This window comes from Mobula hypostoma, chromosome 8 (genome assembly GCF_963921235.1).
Source record: "Mobula hypostoma chromosome 8, sMobHyp1.1, whole genome shotgun sequence".
Taxonomy (NCBI): domain Eukaryota; kingdom Metazoa; phylum Chordata; class Chondrichthyes; order Myliobatiformes; family Myliobatidae; genus Mobula; species Mobula hypostoma.
Window position 1 is genome coordinate 21,693,313 of NC_086104.1, and position 24,232 is coordinate 21,717,544.

The 24,232-nt window shown below is 39.5% G+C and overlaps 3 protein-coding genes across 5 annotated transcripts in view; 1 reads left to right on the top strand and 2 right to left on the bottom strand.

Annotated features, from left to right (window-relative positions):
• slc30a6 (solute carrier family 30 member 6) overlaps positions 1-17,372 on the bottom strand; it is a 174,048-nt gene extending 156,676 nt beyond the window's left edge. Inside the window, exons 1-2 of the mRNA XM_063055565.1 lie at positions 17,103-17,372; positions 11,666-11,703 (exon numbers count right to left, since the gene is read on the bottom strand). Coding sequence (XP_062911635.1) covers positions 11,666-11,703; positions 17,103-17,277 — 213 coding nt within the window. The 5' untranslated portion in view covers positions 17,278-17,372. The remainder of the gene's footprint in view (positions 1-11,665; positions 11,704-17,102) is intronic.
• On the top strand, positions 17,303-24,195 carry LOC134350407 (protein CEBPZOS-like). Of its 3 annotated transcripts, XM_063055568.1 has the most exons (6): positions 17,511-17,617; positions 21,981-22,300; positions 22,556-22,688; positions 23,157-23,201; positions 23,660-23,749; positions 23,856-24,195. In XM_063055568.1, the coding sequence occupies exons 3-5, from the start codon at positions 22,571-22,573 to the stop codon at positions 23,743-23,745; spliced, it is 249 nt and encodes an 82-aa protein (XP_062911638.1). In that variant the 5' UTR covers positions 17,511-17,617; positions 21,981-22,300; positions 22,556-22,570; the 3' UTR covers positions 23,746-23,749; positions 23,856-24,195. The 3 variants fall into 3 exon arrangements, with proteins under 3 accessions (XP_062911636.1, XP_062911637.1, XP_062911638.1); XM_063055566.1 differs by lacking the exons at positions 17,511-17,617; positions 21,981-22,300 and adding an exon at positions 17,303-17,441 and having other exon boundaries at positions 23,856-24,194; XM_063055567.1 differs by lacking the exon at positions 21,981-22,300 and having other exon boundaries at positions 17,510-17,617; positions 23,856-24,194.
• The window catches only part of cebpz (CCAAT enhancer binding protein zeta), a 40,230-nt gene continuing 39,811 nt past the window's right edge, over positions 23,814-24,232 (bottom strand). The window contains exon 16 of the mRNA XM_063055563.1: positions 23,814-23,953. Within this exon, the coding sequence (XP_062911633.1) occupies positions 23,814-23,953 (140 nt within the window). The remainder of the gene's footprint in view (positions 23,954-24,232) is intronic.

Here is a 24,232-nt window from a genome sequence, read left to right on the forward strand (position 1 = left end):
GGCCTCATCAACACCTCATACAGCGGCATGCAAAAGTTTGGGCACCCCGGTCAAAATTTCTGTTACTGTGAATAGCTAAGTCAGTAAAAGATGAACTGATTTCCAAAAGGCATAAAGTTAAAGATGACACATTTCTTTCATATTTTAAGCAAGAAAACTTTTTTATTTCCATCTTTTACAGTTTCAAGATAACAAAAAAGGAATAGGGCCCGAAGCAAAAGTTTGGGCACCCTGCATGGCAGTACTTAGTAACACCCCCTTTGGCAAGTATCACAGCTTGTAAATGCTTTTTGTAGCCAGCTAAGAGTCTTTCAATTCTTGTTTGGGGGATTTTCACCCATTCTTCCTTGCAAAAGGCTTCTAGTTCAGTGAGATTCTTGGGCTGTCTTGCATGCACTGCTCTTTTGAGGTCTATCCACAGATTCTCGATGATGTTTAGTTCAGGGGACTGTGAGGGCCATGGCAAAACCTTCAGCTTGCGCCTCTTGAGGTAGTCCATTGTGGATTTTGAGGTGTGTTTAGGTTCATTATTCTGTTGTAGAAACCATCCTCTTTTCACCTTCAGCTTTTTTACCGACGGTTTGATGTTTGCTTCCAGAATTTGCTGGTATTTAATTGAATTCATTCTTCCCTCTACCAGCAAATGTTTCCCGTGCCACTGGCTGCAACACAAGCCCAAAGCATGATCGATCCACCCCCCGTGCTTAACAGTTGGAGAGGTGTTCTTTTCATGAAATTCTGCACCCTTTTTTCTCCAAACATACCTTTGCTCATTGCGGCCAAAAAGTTCTATTTTAACTTCATCAGTCCACAGGACTTGTTTGCAAAATACATCAGGCTTGTTTAGATGTTCCTTTGAACCTTTCGAAAGTAACTGGAAGAGCAATAAATCAAACCATATGAAAACATTGAATAAAAGGTCGCCAGGTTTCTTCAAATTTAAAGTATGTATCAAATGTCCGACTTCTTATTTTCTCTAAACTTAAACAGGACATAATGGAGGAAAGCCAATAAAAAACAGTAGGTGGATTAGAGTCCTTCCATTTAAGCAAAATGGCTCTCCTAGCCAATAAAGTTGTAAAAGCTATCATCCGTTGAGCGGAAACAGGAACATATCCTGCTTCCGGTGGAATGATCCCAAAAATTGCTGTAAATAAATTCGGTTGTAGGTCCAAATTCAAACCTTTCGATAAAGTTTTAAAGACATCTTTCCAAAAATTATCTATCTTGATACAAGACCAAAACATATGAGTTAAAGTAGCCATCACAATATTACATCTGTCGCAAATAGGATTAATATTGGGAAAAATACTGGCTAATTTATCCTTTGACATATGTGCCCAATGTACTACCTTGAACTGTATCAAGGAATGATGGGCACAAATAGATGAGGTATTTACCAAATGAAAAATTTTATCCCATTGATTGACTCTCGAAATTCCAATTCCCACGCACCTTTAATTTTGTCGTTAGATACCTTTCGCAAATTGAATAACCATTTATAAATTATAGCTATCAGTCCTTTTTGAAATGGTTTAACCTGAAAAAGAGTATCTATCATATTGGGTGGAAATTTGGAAGTAAACTACGTAAAAAATCCCTAATTTGTAAATATCTAAAAAAGTGTGTATTAGATAAGTCATATTTGTCCACTAACTGAGTGAAAGACTTTAAACAATAGCCCAAAAACAAACCTAAAAAAGTTATTATTCCTTTGGTTTTCCATATTAAAAAGGTCTGATCGGAAATTGATGGTTTAAAAAAAAATAATTAAGATGGATTTTACTAGAAAGAACAAAGTTATTAAACTCAAAAAATCTACGAAACTGAAACCAAATTCTTAACGTATGTTTAATAATGGGATTGAGGTCTCAACTACCAATCTTAGAAAGCAAAACAGGAAGAGAAGCTCCCAGTAAGGAGGCCAAAGAATACTCCTTCACCGAGTTTTTCCTCAAATCCACTCGTAAAGGACAGTCATGTATGTCTGAATAATGAATCCAAAATGAAATATATCAAATATTAATTGCCCAGTAATACATTTTAAAATTTGGCAAAGCCATACCACCATGCTTTTTTAATTTCTGCAATAGAAGTTTACTCAATTTAGGATCTTTATTATTCCAAATATAAGATAAAATTTTAGAGTTTATTCTATCAAAAAACCGTTTAGGAACAAAGGAAGGGATAGCTTGAAATACATACAAGTGTCCCCCGCTTTTCGAACGTTCGCTTTACGAAACCTCACTGTTACGAAAGACCTACATTAGTACCCTGTTTTCGCTAACAGAAGGTGTTTTCACTGTTACGAAAAAAATCAGTGCGCGCCCTGAGCAGCCGCTCTCCCCCGGATTCGGAACAGCATTGTTTAAACACGTTGCATTGAGCAGCCGTTAGCATGATGAGTTCTAAGGTATCGGAAAAGCCTAAAGGAGCTCGTAAAAGTGTTATACTTAGCGTAAAACTAGACATAATTAAGCGTTTCGATCGTAGTGAACGAAGTAAGGACAACGTGAGTTTGGCTTGTGGAAGCTGATGAAGATAATGTTGAAGAGGTTTTGGCATCCTATGACCAAGAACTGATAGATGAAAAGCTGATGCAATTAGAAGAGGAAAGGATAACAATTGAAACCGAATTCATTAGCAAAATGAACGTGAAGTAATTGCATGAGATTTTCGCTGCAATGATAAAGTATGACTAATTTTGAAAGGGTACGTAGGTTTAGGGGATATTTGCAGGATGGTTTGAGTGCTTACAAAGAACTGTATGATAGAAAAATGCGCGAGGCTCAGCAGTCAAGCAAGCCTTCCACATTAGCCACAGCAGACGACGAACCTCGACCTTCGACATCGAGGCGGGCAGTCATAGGAGAAGATGAGCTGCCTGCTCTAATGGAAACAGACGACGATGAGATGACACCCCAGTGTCCCACCACCCCAACCCCTAAGCCACGGACAGATACCTATTCGCTGAGAATGCAGCGGTAGCCGGGAGGCACACAGCACATCTTTAAGAAAAAAGCCGGAATAAACATGCTAATTAATTAGGTGCAATCAGCAATCACCTCTGATCTGGGCCGACAATTACGTGTCGGGCGACACCTAATTAGTTAGAATGTTTATTTCGGCTTTTTTCTTAAAGATATGCTGGGTGCGTCCCGGCTACCGCTGGACCCCTGCGTGCTTCGTGGCAATGTATTGGTCGACAGCCCGGAGGGTGGGAGCCAGTGCACCACCCCAACCTGCGACGACTCAGCCTAACACACCATCATCAGTGTGCTTGGCGCTGTCCTGATTCCGGTAAGTGATACTAAACTGCACATACAATTTTTCTACTTTATATCGGCTGTGTATTTTTACGTGTTATTTGGTATGATTTGGCAGCTTCATAGCTTAAAGGTTACTGGAGAGCGTGTTTCTGCCAACAGCGCTTGTGTGAGATTTTCTGCCGAGCGCGTTTGCGTCAGATTTTCGCTTCGGAGAACAGTTCAGTAATGATTGTGGAAAAGTATTTCTACTTTATATAGGCTGTGTATTTATCATATCATTCCTGCTTTTACTATATGTTATTGTTATTTTAAGTTTTATGTGTTATTTGGCATGATTTGGTAGGTTTTTGGTTCTGCGAACACTCACAAAATTTTCCCATATAAATAAATGGTAATTGTTTCTTCGCTTTACGACATTTCGGCTTATGAACCGTTTCATAGGAATGCTCTACCTTCGGATGGCGGGGGAAACCTGTATAAGAACTTCGGTAACACTATCATTTTAATAGCATTAATTTGACCAATTAATGATAATGTCATAGGAGACCATTTAGAAAGTATTTGTTGCATGTATTCAATTAATGGAAGAAAGTTATATTTATACAGGTCCTTAAAATTTTTGGTAATTTTAATACCAAGATAAGTAAAGTTATTTTTAGCAATGTTAAAAGGAATTTGATCGTATTGATCCAAGTAGTTATTAATAGGAAATAACTCACTTTTGCGTAAATTTAATTTATATCCACAGAAACTACTAAATTCAGAAAATATAGATAACATAGAAGGAATAGATTTCTTAGGATCAGAAATATAAACTAACAAGTCATCTGCATACAACGAAACCTTATGCACTTTATCTCCTCTCTTAATACCTTGAACATTGTTGGAGTCCCGAAGGGCAATAGCAAGAGGTTCTAAAGCCAGATTCAGTAACAGCGGACTAAGAGGTCAACCCTGCCAGGTACCTCTGTATAGCCCAAAATAAGGAGATTTTTGATTGTTAGTTATAACTGCCGCCATAGGAGCTTGATAGATCAGTTTAATCCAAGAAATAAAACCTGGACCAAAATTAAATGTTTCTAAAACTTTGAATAAATAGGACCACTCTATCAAAGGCTTTCTCTGCATTGAGGGAGACAACACATTCGGATTCTTTAGATGGAGAGGAATGAATAATATTCAATAATCTCTGAATATTAAAATATGAGTATCTATTCTTAATAAATCCAGTTTGATCTTTAGAAATAACCTTAGGTAAAATATTCTCGAGCCTGTTAGCCAAAATCTTAGAAAGAATTTTAGAATGCACATTTAGCAAGGAAACTGGTCTGTAAGAGGCACATTCAGATAAATCTTTTTCTTTTTAGGGAATTAATGAAATTGATGCCTCATGGAAAGTTTTCGGAAGGGTCCCAGAGGATATAGAATCAGTGAAAATTTGGCATAAATGAGGTGCAAGTATTCCAGTAAAAGTCTTAAAAAATTCTACTGTAAATCCATCTGGTCCTGGAGCTTTACCTGATTGAAAAGAAGATATAGCCCTCACTATTTCCTCTCGTTTAATAGGCATATCTAATGTATTCATATCTTGGATAGAAATTTTGGGTATATTCAATCTTTGCAAGAATCTATTCATAAAAGTAGTATTGTCTGGAAAATCAGATTTACAAAGGTTAGAGTAAAAATCCAGAAATACTTTATTAATTTCCTGACAATCTGACATTTCAGTTCTATCAGTTCTTCGTATTTTCAAAAACTGCCTTCTAGCCATAGATGCTTTAAGTTGACCGGCTAACAATTTACCTGACTTAGCCCCATGTATATAAAATTGACTTTTAGATTTTCAAAAGTTGCTGCTCAATGGGAAAAGTCAGAAGCAGATCAAACTGTGTTTGAAGTTCTACCCTTTCCTTATATAGATCTTCACTAGGTGTTACTGAGTAAACTTTATCTATTTCTTTAATCCTGTTAGTAATCACTAAAAGTTCCGCTTTAGTTTTCCTTCTTAAAGCTACTGAATAAGAGATTATCTGTCCCCTAAGAAAAGATTTCATTGCATCCCAAATAACCAAATTTGACATACCCTCAGTTGTATTTAATTCAAAAAAATAAAGAAATTTGTTCTTTAATGAAACTTACAAATGCTGGTTCATGCAGAAATGTAGCATTAAATCTCCACTGAGATGCATTCCGTATATTATCAGGGAACTTCAGTATTAGTTTCGTGGGTGCATGATCCGACAACGCAATAGCGTCATACGCACAGTCAGTAACAAAAAGCACCAGTCATGTATCCAACAAAAAATAATCAATTCTTGAATATTTATGAGAGAAAAGAAAAATCCTTATCTTTAGGATGGAGAAATCTCCAAATATCGACCAGGCCATATTCTAGTAAAAAAGAATTAATACAGGTCGCACCCTTATTAGGAAGCCACGGATTGGTTGATGATCTATCAATCGAAGGATTGAGACAATAGTTAAAGTCACCGCCCGTGATCAATTTATATTCATTTAAATTCGGCAAGGCAGAAAGTAACTTCTTAAAAAATTCAGGGCTCAATTTTGGCTGATAACAACCTACAAAGTTACATAAATACTATTGATAACCCTTGGGTGAAATGGACTCTTAAAATATGGAAAACTATTATAAAAGAATATAAACTAGAGAGAGACATTGCAATTCTTAAATGGTGTGCATATGACTCAGATTTTATGCCGAATAAACTGGATGCTAGATTTAAAGATTGGACAGCTAAAGGACAGTTTTGAAATGCTCAAAGAGAAACACTTATTAGAAAAACAAGACTTTTACCAGTATTTACAGATGCAACAGTATGTTAATAGGACGGTTAAAAATGTAACCAAGGCAAGTACATGTTTGATAGAGCTATTTAGAAAAGCTTATAATTCAGACAATGGTAGTAGAATAATTTCAAGCGTGTATAAGGGTTTGTCAAATCTTAAAACACATACATTAAAACAAAATGGGAGAAAGAAGGGGGGATAATAATATCTGAGGAAGACTGGACAATAATATGGAGGTATCAATGGAAGTGAACCAGTTCACAGAAATGGACAGAGTTCGGGTGTAAAAACTTGATAAGTTATTTTATTACACCCTCTCAGAAATCCCATTATGATAGTAACCCTACCCCCCCCCGCCCCCGTTTGCTGGAGAAATTGTGGAAATCAAAATGCAAACCATTATCATATTTTCTGGGAATACCCTGTTATCAAAGACTATTGGAGTAGCATACATAATGCCCTACAAGACATCTCTAAATGTGAAATACCCTTGGAGAGTAAGACATACATTTTGGGTATATACCTCAAGAACGGTTGAAAAGAGATAAATATTTAATGAATGTACTGCTGGTGGCTGGTAAAAAGACCCTTACCAGGAAATAGTTATCACAGGAGAGCCCAACTTTAAACGTATGGATGGAAATTACAATGGACATTTACAAAATGGAGAAGATAACAGCTTCTGTTATTATAAGTTGGAACAATTTTATTCATACTGGAAAAAATGGTTTAACTACATAACACCTCATAGGCCTGATTTTATTCTCACAAGTCAATGAATATGTTGTAAAAAAAAATCACTCCCTACTCTGTACTTAGTTTTCTTCTTTCAATTGTTCTCTCTTTCCTCTCCACAGCGCACGCGGCCGTTCCGAATGAATATCGATTATGCGTAACTAGGGGCCGTGCACAATCCGGATTTGATGGAGACAGCCGTGAGAAGCACAGAGGAACATCTGGAGTAACTTCTGAAATGCCTGCTTCGCTGCTGTTGCAACTGTGCAATCGAGAATCTCCGGAGACAATGGTCCCAAATCCGCAGCTTTGTGTATCGCCTGTTGCCAAGGCCGGGGTCGAAGCACTCGGCAGAGATGGTGCTCAGTGCTCGGAGTTTTTCAGACAGACTCAGAGTCGGACTGTGGTCGGATGCTGCACCGGCAAGTTGGAGGTTTACCATCTGCGTGAGATGATGGGACTTCCGAGAGACTTTGAGACTTTTACTGTGCCATGGTCTGTTCTTATCAAATTACAGTATTGCTTTGCACTGTTGTAACTATATGTTATAATTATGTGGTTTTTGTTAGTTTTTAAGTTGGTTTGTCGTGTTTTCGTAATATCATTCTGGAAAAACATTTTATCATTTCTTAATGCATGCATTACTAAATGACAATAAAAGGGGACTGCGTGTCCTCATAATCATAAGAAGAATAATCCTTTCTATAAATGTATACCTCAGATAAATATTATGTGGAGATTTGTGACAAATATGATATGATATATATGTACAGTATCTGAAATACATCTTATGGAAATGTTTGATGATGAAATTCAATAAAAAATAAATTACAAAAAAAATTCAGGGCTATCTACATTAGGTGCATACACACACACCAAAGCCATCTTTTGACCACATAACAAACCAGTAACAATTAAGTATCTTCCAATTGAATCAGTGACAGTATTAAGATGTACAAAAGGGATTTTAAAATTAATAAAAATAGATACTCCTCTAATTTTAGTTACTGATGAAGAGTGAAACTGAGAGCCCCTCCAGAATTTTTTAAAAAACGGTTTTCATCCTCCCTACGGATATGGATCTCTTGCACAAAAATAATATCAGCCTGAAGTGTTTTTAATTTCTTAAAGATCTTTTTATGCTTAATAGGTTGATTCAAGCCACTCAGGTTCCATGAGATTATCACCGACTTTATCCGCTCAGGGGGTCTCCCATCCACTGCTACCAACCTTATAGTTCCCACACTCCACACTTCCCGATTCTACCTCCTACCCAAGATCCACAAAGCTGCCTGTCCTGGTAGACCTATTGTCTCAGCTTGCTCCTGCCCCACCGAACTCATTTCTGCATACCTCGACACGGTTTTATCCCCCATGGTTCAATCCTTTCCTACCTATGTTTGTCACACTTCTCACGCTCTTAAACTTTTCGATGATTTTAAGTTCCCTGGCCCCCACCGCTTTATTTTCACCATGGATGTCCAGTCCCTATATACTTCCATGCCCCATCAGGAAGGTCTCAAAGCTCTCCACTTCTTTTTGGATTCCAGACCTAACCAGTTCCCCTCTACCACCACTCTGCTCCGTCTAGCGGAATTAGTCCTTACTCTTAATAATTTCTCCTTTGGCTCCTCCCACTTCCTCCAAACTAAAGGTGTAGCTATGGGCAATAGTATGGGTCCTAGCTATGCCTGCCTTTTTGTTGGCTTTGTGGAACAATCTATGTACCAAACCTATTCTGGTATCTGTCCCCCACTTTTCCTTCGCTACATCGACGACTGCATTGTCCTCACCTGCACCCCACCAGCCTCCGGGTCCAACATATAATTCTCCGTAACTTCCGCCACCTCCAACGGGATCCCACCACTAAGCACATCTTTCTCTCCCCCACTTTCTCTGCTTTCCGCAGGGATCGCTCCCTACGTGACTCCCTTGTCCATTCGTACCCCCCCATCCCTCCCCCAAAGATCTCCCTCCTGGCACTTATCCGTGTAAGTGGAACAAGTGCTACATATGCCCTTACACTTCCTCCCTCACCACCATTCAGGGCCCCACACGGTCCTTCCAGGTGAGGCGACACTTCACCTGTGAGTCAGCTGGGATGATATACTGCATCCGGTGCTCCGGATGTGGCCTCCTATATATTGGCGAGACCCAACGCAGACTGGGAGATCACTTCGCTGAACACCTACGCTCTGTCCGCCAGAGAAAGCAGGATCTCCCAGTGGCCACACATTTTAATTCCACGTCCCATTCCCATTCTGATATGTCTATCCACGGCCTCCTCTACTGTAAAGATGAAGCCACACTCAGGTTGGAGGAACAACACCTTATATTCCGTCTGGGTAGCCTCCAACCTGATGGCATGAACATTGACTTCTCTAACTTCTGCTAATGCCCCATCTCCCCCTTGTACCCTATCCGTTATTTATTTATATACACACATTCTTTTTCTCTCTCTCTTTTTTCTCCCTCTGTCCCTCTCACTATACCCCTTGCCCATCCTCTGGGTTTCCCTCCCCACTTTCTTTCTCCCTGGGCCTCCTGTCCCATGATCCTCTCATATCCCTTTTGCCAATTAACTGTCCAGCTCTTGGCTCCATTCCTCCCTCTCCTGTCTTCTCCTATCATTTTGGATCTCCCCCTCCCCCTCTCAAATCTCTTACTTGCTCTTCTTTCAGTTAGTCCTGACGAAGGGTCTCGGCCTGAAACATCGACTATACCTCTTCCTAGAGATGCTGCCTGGCCTGCTGCATTCACCAGCAACTTTTATGTGTGTTGCTTGTGTTCCATGAGATTATATTAATTTTATTAACATCCATAATAAGGCTTTAGTTTAAGATTTTATAAAATAAGTTAATGCGCCAGCACAGACCACACCCACAAGTAAGAACAAATTACGGATTCGATCAGAGAGGGGCAAAAAAAACATGATTGATAGGAAAACCTCTCAGGACTGCCCAGTCGAAAAAACCTAAACTAATAGCCCCACCTCTCCCCCCAAAGCCCGAAAACCATCCAATAGGCAGACAGCATGTTAAACTATAATCCCTTAACCCGTCTCCAATAGGCAGACTCTTTTTAAAAAGTTATATGCTAATACCACTGACTAAAGACACAACAACACATACATGAAATAAGCAAATTCCAAATATTTTGATATTATGTCTAACAGAGGTTAAAATGTAGTTAACAGCGGCCATCTTAAATTCATTTAATAAAAATTGATCATATATTCAAAAAAGATAGATCCAACCAAATAATATTTACGACTAATGTTAAACTCTTACAAATCCTAAAGGAAAAAATAAAACAACCAAAACGATGTCTGGGCAGTCATAAAATGCAGATTGAACTTTCAACGATCCAGCTACCAGCCGAGGATTAAGTGTTTAAGTTGCTTGCAAGACAGGCTTAAACTCCTTTATAAATTTCCAAGCCTCTTCTAGGGAGTCAAATCGTTTTGGGCGGGCATTAGGCAGGTAAATTATCAAACGAGCTGAATAATGCACAGAGGGACGACAGTTCTTCTTATAAAGTTCAGCCATCACTTCCCAATATTTAATTCTTTCTGCATAAACCTCTGGGGCAAAATCTTCAACTATGCGAATCTCTACTCCATTATAAATTATCTTCCACTGCTTCCTAGCATCTTGAAGAATTGCTTCTTTAGTAGTAAAGTAATGCAAACAGAGAATCACAGGGCGAGGTTTCAACTCAACGGAAGGCTTCAGGTAGAGGACTCGGTGAGCTTTATCTATCATCCGAGGAGCTTCAAGTATCTCACTAAAAAGTGAGTATAGTATATTCATGAAAAACTTTACTGGTTCACCGGTTTCCATGTTTTCAGGCAAAACCAGTATGCATAAATTCATCCTACGACTTCTGCTTTCCAGATCCGTCGTCTTCTTCTTCATTCTTAATAATTCCCAAGAAAGCTCAACAATTTTCTTTTCCATAGTACATATCTTTAATTCTTGTTCATTAATCATTGGATTCACTGTCTCCTGTTTTTTGTGTTATTTTGTGTTTTGTGTTTTTTGTTTTTTCTTATTTTGTTGTTTTGTGTTCATTGTCTTCTGTTCTCTTCCGATTCTATTAACGTCCTTTTTAAGCGTCTGATATTGAAATTCCAGATTCCTGGACAGCAAAAACGGTTTTTTCAAGCTTTTCATTAGCATTTGTCAGTTTATCAGTCTTGGTGTCCACCATTCCGATCTTGGTACTAATATCTTGCAATAAAGAAAACATTCTTTCTGAAGTAGAGACTTCCTCTGACTCCTTTGTGTGTTCAGCTTTGGAAACAATTTTGCCACCTCTTAATTCGATTCCAGTTCGGGTTCCAGCCATCGTAATTAAACCATAAATCCTTCACTAAATGTAATAAATCTTCAAAATTTAAACAAAACTAGCAGTGGAAAGTAAGTTGTAAAAGGAAGGAGTAGCGCCAACACGTGTCTTACTCCATAGGCTTCCGAAAGGAGACTCCCCTGCAAAGGGTTCACGAGCTTTTTCTTGCAACTGTACAAAAGCCTGAAAGCACACAGCACCAGGCTCAAGGATAGTTTCTATCCTGCTGTTACAAGACCACTGAATGGTCCCTTATTATAATAAAAATGGACTAGGCTTCACAACTGCCTCGTTTATGGCCTTGCACCTTACTTTCTGCCTATCCCGCACTTTCTCTGCAAGTGTAAAAACGTATTGTACATTGCGTTATTGTTTTGCGTTGTACTATCTAAATGCACTGTTGTAATGAAATGATCTGTATGGATGGCATCCAAATCAAAGTTTTTCACTGTACCTTGGTACATTGACAATAGGAAACCAGTTTATAAATGTATTGTACTTACCAAAAGATAAGTACTCGTATCTGGTCTTCTTCTGTGCACTGGAATAACAAGGAAGGCATGGAATGGCTTATTATTAGTGTTTGCTTAAGACACTTTAAACAACTGTACATTTAAACTTCAAAAGAGAAGAGTTGATTATTTTATAAAGGAAATTGTCTTTTCCCCTTAAAAGAATGTCATAAGGGGCATATTATTGAGAGATCTTGGATTATTTTATAATTTGAGAGCTCCATCTTTTTCAAAGCATATTCTAATGATGCATGTTCAAAATATCAGTCAAGTTCACTTGTTATTTTTGGAACATCTGACAATGGGAAAAAGAATGAATGAGACTACAAAGACCTATTAAGCAATTTTTTGATATACAGGTATTAATGTAATGGTGTGCAACCCTTTTTGTTACTGCAGTCTCACAAGGTAAATAACTTTGTACAAAAATGTTTATTTTGTTGTGGAATAACAATAATGATTAGTACAATAATCAATGACTAATACTTAAACCTTGGTAACTAAAATACAAAATACGAAAAAAAAGCCGTTTGTTTTCTGATGACATCACTATTGTTGGCCAATTCAAAAGTGGAAGTGAATCAGCACGTAGGAAGGAGATTGAAGATCTGGTTGAGTAATGCCATAACAGTAACATCTCACTCAATTTCAACAAAACCTAGGAGCTTATTACTGACGACAGGAGGAAGAAGCCAGAGATCCATGAGCCATTCCTCATTGGGAGAACAGAGGTGGAGAGGAGTAGCTATAAATTTCCTTGGCATTAACATATCAGAGAATCTGTCCTGGGACCAGCAGATAAGTGTCATCATGAAGAAGGCACAACAACACTTCTATTTTCTTAGAAGTTTGCATAGATTTGGCATGTCACCAGTAGACAGCATCCTTAATTGATTGCAACAGGGCCTGGTATGAAACGCCAAAGTCCAGGAACAGAAAAGGCCACAGAAAGGAATGGATACAGCCCAGTCCATCACAGACAAAGCTCTCCTCACCCTTGAGTATATTTTAATGGAGCACTGCCATAAGAAACTAGCATCCATCAAAGATTTCCACCATCCAGACCATACCTTCTTCACACTATATGGGCACCAGCAAACATTTCTACCATGGGCGACATCTTCCAAATGGTTTACGAAACTTTTTTCTTTCACTTCTTTGATTCCTTTTTTTAAAAAAATGTATTTCTGGTACTGTTGAAGCCTGTAATCCACAGTTTGATGGTGCTGGTTATGCGATCTGGCGCTTTACTGTCTTTCAGAAGGTTCTGGAAGGCATGTGGCCTCGAGGCCAAGAAGCTTAGACATGGGACACGAGCCCACGATCAACTCCATTTCTGACTGATTAAAGCATTGAGGAAGATTGAAAACATCAAAGCAAGTGCAGAAGGTGAGCGAGTGTTCAGCGCTGTTACTGGCCTCTCGCTCACTGCTCCCAAGGGAAAGCCCATGTTGGAGTGGTAACTCTCTCTCACAATGCTGTCGGTGGATGGTACTGAAGTTCCGGGTCTGCTGTTTGTGGATCCGTCTGTAATTTGATTGGTCTCTTCCAATTTTTTGCTTTTATATTCTGTGTTTTCGCTCATTCTTTCTTGTTGCCATTTGCACAATTTGTTTTTTGCGTGTGGGGGGTGTTGATGTTTTCGTTGCCATTTGCGCAATTTGTTTTTTTTTTGCGTGGGGGAGGGGTTGATGTTCTTGCTTGAATGGGCTCCATGGTTTTCTTCGTTTCGTAGCTGTCTATGGGGAAGATAAATCTCAGGGTTGTATCCTGCATACATACTTAGATAATAAACGTACTTGGAACCATTAGGTCCCATGCCACCAGATTCAGGAAGTTAATACCCATCAGGCTCCTGAATCGAGATTGATAACTTCACTCACCACAACTCTTAACTGACTCTATGACATACAGACTAACTTTGCAGCTCTCTTTACAACTCATGTTTTCAGTACTATTTAAAAACACAAACACGAGGAAATCTGCAGATGCTGGAAATTCAAGCAACACACATCAAAGTTGCTAGTGAACGCCGCAGGCAAGACAGCATCTCTAGGAAGAGGTACAGCTGACGTTTCAGGCCGAGACCCCTCGTCAGAACCCCTTGTCAGGACTCTCAATGTTTGTCCCTCCCTCTGGAGGACTTAAAATACTGGGACTAACTGGATACTTTCACAAAAACCTTGTACAAGTTTGATCAGCTGAATGATCGTCTCTTGTGCTGTACAATTCCATGAGATTACTCACTCATCTTTGTCCAACACGGGGGGAAAATCTTGTTCTGGTGAAGTAACAAGAAATACCAAAAAGATTTGGTGCAACTGGCAAGGCAGTAACATGTCACACAAGGCTTCTGTTCCTGAGAATTGCCTTTAAGCCGATGTCTCCACAGTCATGGAGACATCATGTCCATGTTCAAAGTAACTAATATTGTATTGTTCTTTATACACTTGTTATAATTTTCTCATTTTATTGAATAATTATCCTAACACTTTACTGTATGCATTGATTGATGAATAACCTGAAATATTTTGTTATTCACTTGAAAAGTACTTTAAAAAATGATATGGCAGAATTTACACAAAGTCACATTTGCACTGTATAGCTTCTTCCTCAAACATCTTGGATAAATATACAAATATTCAAACTATTTAAACTTCTCCTACTAAAGAAACTTAAGTACTCTTGAGCAATGCCATTCTTAAAAACGCAATTAAGTTAACCTTGTTCACAACTTTGTTATCCTTGCGCTTTTGCCTTCAAGTACAGTACATGCACAATTTATTTTGGAAAGCTAGAAATAAATCAACTTTAACTACTTTGGACAGCTTTCAAATTACAACTACTCTGTAAAATTATTCCCTCATTTCATTTTGCCTCTGATTCTCAACATTTTGACCAAATAACAAATCTGTGCCCGGCTACCTTTTCCAGAACAAAATCATCCAATAAAGTAGACCCTAATTAAGTTAAAAATCTTAAAATAAAATAAGTTATGAATTACAAATGTATAATGGACATTTAGATTCTCCAAATACAAGTGAACAACATCAACATTAGAGAGCACCTGTCATTTTTTGGCAAAAGACAGTATTACACTGTCATTGGACCTAAAGCAAAATAGCTTCCACCTGTGTTGTAGTAATTAAAGCCCCTTGATCTTAGCTTTGGTATTCCATGTTTTAAAAAACCCTTGCAGGAGCAAATATGCAACAAAACTGCATCAAGAAAGTCATTCAGCCTAGTGTGACGGTAACCAGTGGATTTGATTTGAAAAACAGCAGGGATGATATTCCGTAAACACAAAAAAATTCTGCAGATGCTAGAAATCCAAAGCAGCACGCATAAAGTGCTGGAGAACTCAGCAGGTCAGGCAGCATCTACGGTAATGATTAAACATCCGATGTTTTGGGCTGAGACCTTCTTAAAGACTGGAAAGGGAGGGAGAAAATGTCAGAGAAAAATGGTGGGGAGAGGGGAAGGAGGATAGCTAGAAGTTGATGGGTGAAGCCAGGTGGATAGGAAAGGTAAAAGGGCTGGAGAGGAAGGAATCTGATAGGAGAGGAGTTTAGACCATAGCAGGAAGGAAAGGAGAAGACCCAAGAGGAGGTGATAGGCAGAAGCTGCTCCTTCATCCTGAGGGCGGCCTCATTGTGGCCCAAGAGCAAGCAACGGACCATTATGTCGGAACAGGAATGGAAAAGGCCAAAGTGCTACACCTACCCATTCACCTCCTCCCTCACCTCCACTCAGGGCCCCAAACAGTCCTTCCAAGTAAGGCAACACTTCACCTCTGGATCCGCTGGGGTCACCTGTTGTGTCTGGTGCTCCCAACATGGCTTCCTTTACACTGGTGAGACCTGTCATAGTTTGGGGAAGCGTTTCATCCAGCACCTCACTGCATCTGCCAAAAGTGGAACTTCCCAGTGGACAAACAACTTAATTCCTATTCCCGTTCCACTTCCACGATGAGTCCACCCTCAGGGTGAAGGAGCGACACCTTATCTTCCCTCTGGGTAGCCTCTAATCTGATGGCATGAATATCAATTCCTCCCCTCATAAAAAAAAAATTAAATCCCCTTCTCTCTTCTTCTATTCCCCACACTGGCCTCTTACCTCTTCTCAACTGCCTATCACCCCCCTCCCCTCAGTGCCCCTCCTCCTTCCCTTTCTCATCCACCTGGCTTCACCCATCACCTTCTAGCTATCCTCCTTCCCCTCCCCTCACCTTTTTATTCTGGCGTCTTCACCCTTCCTTTCCAGTCCTGAAGAAGGGTCTTGGCCTGAAATGTCAACTGTTTATTCATTTCCATAGATGCTGCCTGAACTTTGGGGCTCTTCCAGCATTTTGTGTGAGATGATATTCCAGTGAGGTTGTCAATACTAATTTCTTAATCATTTATGTACTTTACACCTATTGCTTATATAGAAAACCTTGAAACTTAACCATCAATCACTCATGAAAAATTAAAAATAAATACCGTATTTACAGTATTTTACCTTTTCCTAAATGAAATAAATACAACATAGAATCATCAACGACCATCATTTACTGCTCTTCATTAAATGACCTTTTAAGATAAGGGACATGTTAGGTCATTTCAGAACATCTATACTTCTGTGGGTCTGACATTTCTCAAAGAACCAGATTTTCTCTCCTCATACCACTCCCCACCGCCACCACAGAAGAACATCATTGAATCGTATAGATTTCTATGACAATGAAGTAGTCTTTGGGTCAACACAGCACTGTGGGCCAAAAGGTCTGTACTGCCCAGTAGTGTTTAATGTTCTATGACTTGCTGTAGCAGGTGGAGCGATGAGGGACGTGTGGTGTTTTTCAAGCTAGAAAGGTTTGTTCGGGGTAAAGAATCAAGAGATCGGTGGTTTTGAGTGGAGAAATTTCCCGAGGTGGCAGGATGGACTAAGATTGATTGGTGTAGGCGGTTTATTGGAGATGGACAAGGATTAGTTGGGGCAAATCACTGAGGCTGCAAAAAGGTTACTGGTGATGGATTAGGATTATTAGGGATACATTGCTAGGTGGTAGTGGTTCAGGAGATTACTGGGAATGGGCAAATATTGACTGGGTTAGTTTTATGGGTCTGGGAGGATACAGGGGTTGGTGAAGCAAGTTGTTGAGGCTGGGAGGGTTCCGGATGGCAGGGAGCTTTCACTGGGTCTGGTTCATGAACCAGGATTAGTTGCAGGGAATTTATTGAGGATAGGTGACTGCTGGAATGGCAAAGTTGAGGAGTTACTCAGTAAGGGCAAAGATTATTAGGGGAAGTTGATGAGGCTACGAGGGTGGGATATACTGGGTCTAGAGCTGAACAGATGCTGGGAATGATGGTAACAGGGGTAGTCGTTTTGTGAGTGTTGGGCTGAGGGAATGGACAGGGTCGGGGCCTCCCTCGATTCCTCTCACCTTCTTCCTCCTTCACATTCACCACATCTACCGCCACCATGTCCGGCTTGTCCAGCCCGATGCCGAACGGCGTAACCTTCCTCTCGGTCACCCCCGAGGGCACCACGTCAGGTTTAGGCCCAAATTTGCGGGGATAATAATCCCCGCTCAGGTACCGCGACGTGTCTTCCGCCATCTTCGCCGCGGCTTCATCCCGCCCCCTTTCCAGGCCTCTTAAAGCGGCACCCGGACAACAGAGACGACTCTTTTCATCAACCCCTTGCAACCGTTCAGACACGGTGCATTGAGGAATATCTGGATCCTATGAGGATGTATTTTTTTTAATTCTGGGGCTTCATGGTGAGGAAACATCTTATTTTTGAAAGAGATTCAAAACGCGCGAACGCGTCCCGGTGGGTACGGTGGCCTGCGGGGTTCGTCGGCGCTGGGTGACCCAGGGACGTAGGTCCTGCTACCGAGCCCCTTAACATCATCGGCTGGCGACGCCAAGTCGCAGGTTCTTCACTTTTTAGCAGGTATTGGAGAGACGAATTGCAGATTAGTTGGGCATATGGGCAGAGAAATTGTTAGATACAGCATAATTCGGACACGTGTGAGGTGTTGCTCTTTGAGAGGTCAAATGTAAGCTGCATTTGTCCCGTGAGGAGCACTGATGATGAGGGATCTTCGGCACAAATCCATAGCCCCCTGAAAGTGGCAACACAAGAAGAAAGGTGTCTTACGGCATTCTTGCCTTCCTGGACCTGTCTCACATACAGTGAAACACGGCGTTTGCGTCAACAATCAGTGGATGTTCTGGGAAAGTGTCGCCATGCTTCCGGCTCTCAGCATAGCATTCCCACAGTTTACCATCTCTAACTTGTTGGAATGTGCGAGGAAACCAGAGCACCGGGAGGAAACCCACACGGTCACGGGTAAAATGTATTGCCCCCGACCGTTACGCTATCGTGCGGCCCATTAAAGTTTTGAGGTCACGTTGCAACTGTATAAAACATTGGTTATGCCTCATTTAGATTATTTTGTGTGGTTAGGAAGGATGTGCAGGCTTTGGAGAATATGCAGAAGAGGATTACCAGGATATTGCTTGGATTAACTATAAGGAGATGTCGGGCAATCTTGAACTGCTATTTTTCTGGAGTGTTGGAGACCTGCTAAAAGTTTATGAAGCGATGAGGAGCATAGGTAGGGTGAACGGTCAGAATATTTTTCCCGGGGTAGAAAAATCAAAGACTGGGGGAAAATTTGAAAGAAATGTTTTTAAAATTTTGGCACAGTCATTGTGGGCAAAAGGGGCTGTTTGTGTCTTGTGTTGTTCTATGAATTTAAATCTGGTATTGGAATTCTCTGGCCAGGAGCTGATGGGACAGTGTGTCTTTGTTTCAGGCCAGGACTCAGGTCTCATATCCCTGTGTCTCAAGTTTTAAAAAAATTGCTGGAGGAACTCGGTGGACCAGGCAGTATCTCAGAATCAGAATTGGATTTATTATCACTATCTTGAAAAGTTTAAAGATTAACTTTATTTCTCAATGTACCTTGGAACATCAAAACATACAGTGAAATGATGGGAGTAGGCAATTTAAAAATGGTTTGGCACAGATTAGATGGGCTGAAGGGCCTGTTTCTGTGTTGTACTTTTCTATGACTCTAAATGTATTGTTTTGCATCAAAGGAACTAGGAACTTTTGTAATCGTTGGAATGCTTCCGGCACCAACCCAGCATGCCCACAACTTCATGTATGCCTTTGAAACGTGGGCAGGCACTGGAGCAGCCGGAGGAAACCCATGGTGTCACAGGGAGAATGTACAAACTCCTCACGGGCATTTGCGGGAATGAACCTTGTCTGGTGATTGCTGGTGTTGTAAAGTGATATACTTACTATCGCCCCCCCCCCCCACTACCGGGCTGCCCTGATGCATATAATTTTGCAACAGCAGTGCCGGCATGGAATTATTATATTATAAAATGCGAAAAAATTAATTTGTATAAACAAACAGTGCAAAATAAAGGATGACTAGGTAGCGTTCATGGACTGTTCAGAAATCTGATATCAGAGGGGGAAGAAGCTGTTGATTAATCATTGAGTGTGATGATCAAAATCCTTTACGTTCTCTTTCCTGGTAGCAAAGAGCAGATGTCATGTCCCAAGTGGTGACGGTCCTTAGTGATGAATGCTGCCTTGTTGAGGTATTGCTTCTTGAAGATGTCCTCAGTGGTGTTGAGAGTTGTACCCATGATGGAGTTTGCTGAGTTTACAGCATCTTGCAATCCCGTCCGTTGGAGCCTTCATACCAGTCTGTGATATGCAAGCAGCCAGAATCCTCTCCACTGTCCATGTATAGAAATTTGCAAATCTTTGGTGACTGCTGATAAAGTAGAACTGCTGGCATGCTTTTTCAAGATGGTGTCAATGTGTTAGGTCCAGAATAGATCCCCTGAGATGTTGACACCTAGGAAATTGAAGCTGTTCACTGTGTGGAAACTCATGTGGAGAGGAAACACTAGTTGACATTGAGTCAATAATCTGCATCAGGCTGTATAGGAAAGGTGGCCAATCCTCTGTGTCCATAGATACTGTGAGCTATTGAGTTCTTCCAGCAATTTGCTTTTGCTCCACTTCCCAACATCTCAGTCTCTTGTGCTCTGCACATCTCAAGGTCAGTGTGTCGGCACCTCAGGGAGGTTATTGAGGAAACTGTCTCAGTCCAGGAACCAACCTATTTGTGCCTCTGCTTTGGGGTGGATTTAAGGATTCAGTATCTTGTCTCCATCTGGGTACTGGATGGTACTTTGTGTCTGAGATTATTAGTTATACTGACTTAATATAATTTAGCCCATGTGCCTCTAAAGTTTATCAATCAAAATGCCTTTTAAATTTTGCATTTGACAACTTCCTCTGGCTGCTTGTTCCATATATTCATCACTGTTTTTGTGGAGAAAGTTGCCTCTCGGGTCCCTTTTAGGATCTTTCCCTTCTCACTTTGAACCTGTGCCCTATAATTTTGGATTCCCTTACCTTGGGGCAAAAGCATTGGTTATTCGTCTTATCTATGCTCTCATGACTTTCAGGTCACTTCTCAGCCTCCTACATTCCAGGGAAAGCTCAATAACCGAACAAAGTAGCTGAAAACATGCAAAAGCTGAAGTATTTGGGTAGAAATGTGGAAGTCGAGATAACCTTTTAGAATTTCTTTGCCATTGTTAGATGAACAAGGTTTATAGTTCAGAAAGAGAACCATTGTAGGCTTGTAGTTTTTAAAACTCAAATTGATGCCTGACAGGACATGAAAAATTCATAAAAGAACAGCTGAAAAAAACTTGTTTGTAGAAAGACACAAGCTGGGAAAAGTCACAGTTTGGAGTTCGGTAACACCTTGAAAGGACAAGGAGTTTTCAAAATAAATGGTTTGGATATTGAGGACCCTTTCATCTATTGGTAGCTGAAGATTTTTAGGTGGAGAAATTTAAATTAATTGAACCCAAAATAATCGTTATGATCTGAACAGCAAATGGACTGAAATTCAGTAAGGTTGGCATGATTGAATTTCTCACTAGCTTGAAAATGGCACATTAGCTTGGGTCTGAAGAGTCAAATGATGAGCACTAGTGGACCACAGCAAACTACTAGTTGGATCAGAGGTCAAAAGTTTCTGATAGAATGATTTCAGTTTTGTCATAAGATAGTTCTTCAGAATCTTTCTTTATTGCTTGAAGGAAGGAAAGACTTTAAATGATTGTAGCCTAAGACTTAGAGCACAGTTCTTGACTCAGAATATTTTTCAAAGTGCTGTAGAAAAAGATTGGATCATCTTGTGTTTAGATTTTTAAAGAACTCTATAATTTTTTTAATTAAAATGGCATCATGGCTTTGTATGTTATTTTCTGACACTTTAGAAAATGTAGCAAAATTTCAGGAATCTACACTGCAGTATAATTAATGATATTGTAGAATCAAACAGCACAGAAAAACTTGTTTTATCATTTACATGTGTACTATTAAGTTCTCACTTTCTACAAATTCCATTTACTAGCTGTTGGTCTGTAGCCCATGATTCCTTAATGATTAAAGTCCTCTTGTAGATACTTGTATGTGACGGTATCTACCTCCATCTCATCAAGCAATGGATTCTAGATTGCAAACTCCCTCTTGAGTTTTTTTTTTAAAAAGCATTCTCCTCAGATTCTGTCTAAACCTCTTATCCTAAATCTATAACTTATTTTATTCTTAGAAACATGAATCAAATAACAAGATTCTAAACGGTGTTCTATGCCCTTAGTGAAATGTCAGGAAAGCAGGTTCTTGACTTTGTTCTGGTCTAGTTTAGTAATGCTGCACTTCAATAATTTGCAAGTGACAATAAGACATTCCAAAAACTTGGAAGGTTGTATGTGATTCTGATTACCCTGTTACAGGATGGAATTGGAAACTTTGTAAGTATAGAAGAGATCCACAGATTGCTGCATGGATTGGCGAGTACAAATCATTAGGAGAAGATGGATAAACCTGTTTTTTCTCTTGGAATATCTAATATAAGTTTATAATATGAGCAGCATACATGGGGTAAAAAATTTTAAATACTAGAGAATATGCATTTAAGGTGAGAGATTGTAAGTTTATGAGAGATGTGCAGTGCAGTATTTCTTTCTCTACATAGGGAATAGTCGGTGTCTAGAATGGGCCGCCTGGGGTAGTGGTGGAAGCAGATACAATAATGGTATTTAAGATGCTTTTAGATGGACACATTTTTACTGATAGAAGGGGGTAAAGGTAGGTTACTGGCACCTTAAAACCAGTTGCTTTGGGTGGATGGGTCTCATCAGCTGTGCTTGGCAGCTCATCTAGAAAGAAAGCTCTGATCTCAAGCCTCCATTGCCTTCAGCTATACCCACACATGGGGGAAGGTTTTGGGAGTAAACCCTGAGGGAAAATCCAGGAGCTGGAATCGCCAAGGCAGCCCTACGTTGAATTCAACACTGACTGGCAACTCCTGGGACGCTGCTGGTGCCAAACAGTATTGGTCTCTGCTGTTCCTTTTGGTTCATCAGATGTGTGAAGAAGGGGAGCTTGCTACAGGTGCAACAGCTTACTCTCCATATTGTACTGTCCAGACTCGCATATCTACACAGCTAGGACACAACATCCATGGTTGACCCTGACTGATGGGCTTCATCATCATCATATAGACACCTGAATATACAGGTAATGGAGAGACATGCAACATGTACAGGCGAGAGATTTAGTTTAATTTTGCATTATATTTGGTGCAAATATTGTAGACCAAAGTACCTGTTCCTGTGCTGTACTGTTCTATGTATGGTATAATATTGGATCAGATGCCAATCTAATATGAATTTACAACATTAAGAACAATTATTGAAAATGAAAGATTATTAAGGTAATTGTCTTCTAAGCCTACTAAAGCACAAACCTTATAAACAAAAATTGTTTATACAGATTCTCTATTTAAGAATGGCACCTAAAACTATGGAACCAATAGCAATACGGATCTTTAAGGGAGTTATACTCTTGGAGGTCGCAGGAGTAATAGGAGCATACTGGCTCTTCCATAGAATGAATGGCAGTCAAGGTAAGGATGACCATATCTTTCACCTAAAAGCAGTGGAACACGTTTTATTCCAGTTTAACTACTGAAGTTGCATTTACTTTTTGGTCTGTTAATTATACTTATGAAATCTCAAGTTCAAATACGATTAATATGCAAGGCCTAATGTGTTAGCTGTTTAAAGTAGGACTTATTTGAATATGACAGGAACATTACATTTTCCTTTTAGTAATTTGAAAGACTGCATTTCCCACCTTGCCATTCCTAATACATTAACAGAATTATCAAGAAAAAAAACTGATTACATTTCATGAAGGGTTTAATTAAAACCTCTCATTTCACAGTATGGATCAAAATTTAGACTAAGCAATGTGAGCAATTCTACTGTTTTAAGTAAAAGGTTTTCAAAATAGAGATGAAACAAATTTGAGCTCTCAGATGACTTTGCATTAAACTGCAATTAAAGTACTGTACATGTATTTATTTTTCCAGAGTTCAGATATAAGGTAAACAAAAGGTTTCCCTCCATTTTGGAAGGTGAGTACTCTTATACATTTGTGTTTTGTTTGGAAGCTTCCAAGGAGTATTCTAATTTGGGATTGTAGTTCCCCCCCCCCCACACAGTAAAAACAAAGAGATGGAGGGGGGAGAAAATTGGGGGTGGCAGGAAAAGTCCTTATCCAATCTTAGTTAAAAGTAAAGCAACCTATTAAAGTGCACATGCTTGTAAAATTTTAATGCTAAAAAGATAGAATATTGATTGCTCTGATGTATTTTCCAATTCAATGTTTCACTAGTTGAGGTCCTCATCCCTTTAATATATAATCCCTCTGCTTTCATGTTCATCTTAAAATGAACTAAAACTAACGCCTTGCCCTTTAGGGTGACGTTTGTTATCGGGATTATTGATCATTCATAATTTAAGAGATAGAAAATATGCAGACAAATCCATCAATCAATCTAGTGATTTTAAAAACATTGTTTACAATTTTCAGTTTATTATAAATCCAATGAATGGGCAGGAATTTATGGAATTAGAGAACTGGATCAGGAAACCTGGTCCAGCAAACATAAGCAGTGAGTATGTAAGTACAAAGTCTATTACAAAATGTTATTCAACTTTAAATAATCTGATTTAGTGAACATTTTTCATCTCTTCTTGTGTAAAAATCTTTTCTGTTTATTTTTCAGTCTCTTGGCCCTTAAGTTCTTCTGCCTTCTGAGAGTATGTGCATCTTTGCCTCTGATCCAAGCGTCGCGATCAGATTCCCACTGTAGCTGCTTTATACCTGCAAAAGTAATAAATGAAACTCAGTAGTGACAATAGAATTTTCCACATTGGAAAGTTTTCCCAACAGATCTATTGGTTAAAATCTACACAAGTGGGAGGAAATTCTCTTGATAAATAATCAATTAAGAAACAACTTCATTTTCACAAATGTAAATACATTGTACATCTTCAACTAAAGGAGATTTACAAAATGGATTGATAGGATTTAATAAATTTTTGATTGAGTCCATGTCTATTGAGTGATCCATTTGTTTATCACAACTTTTTATAATACTGA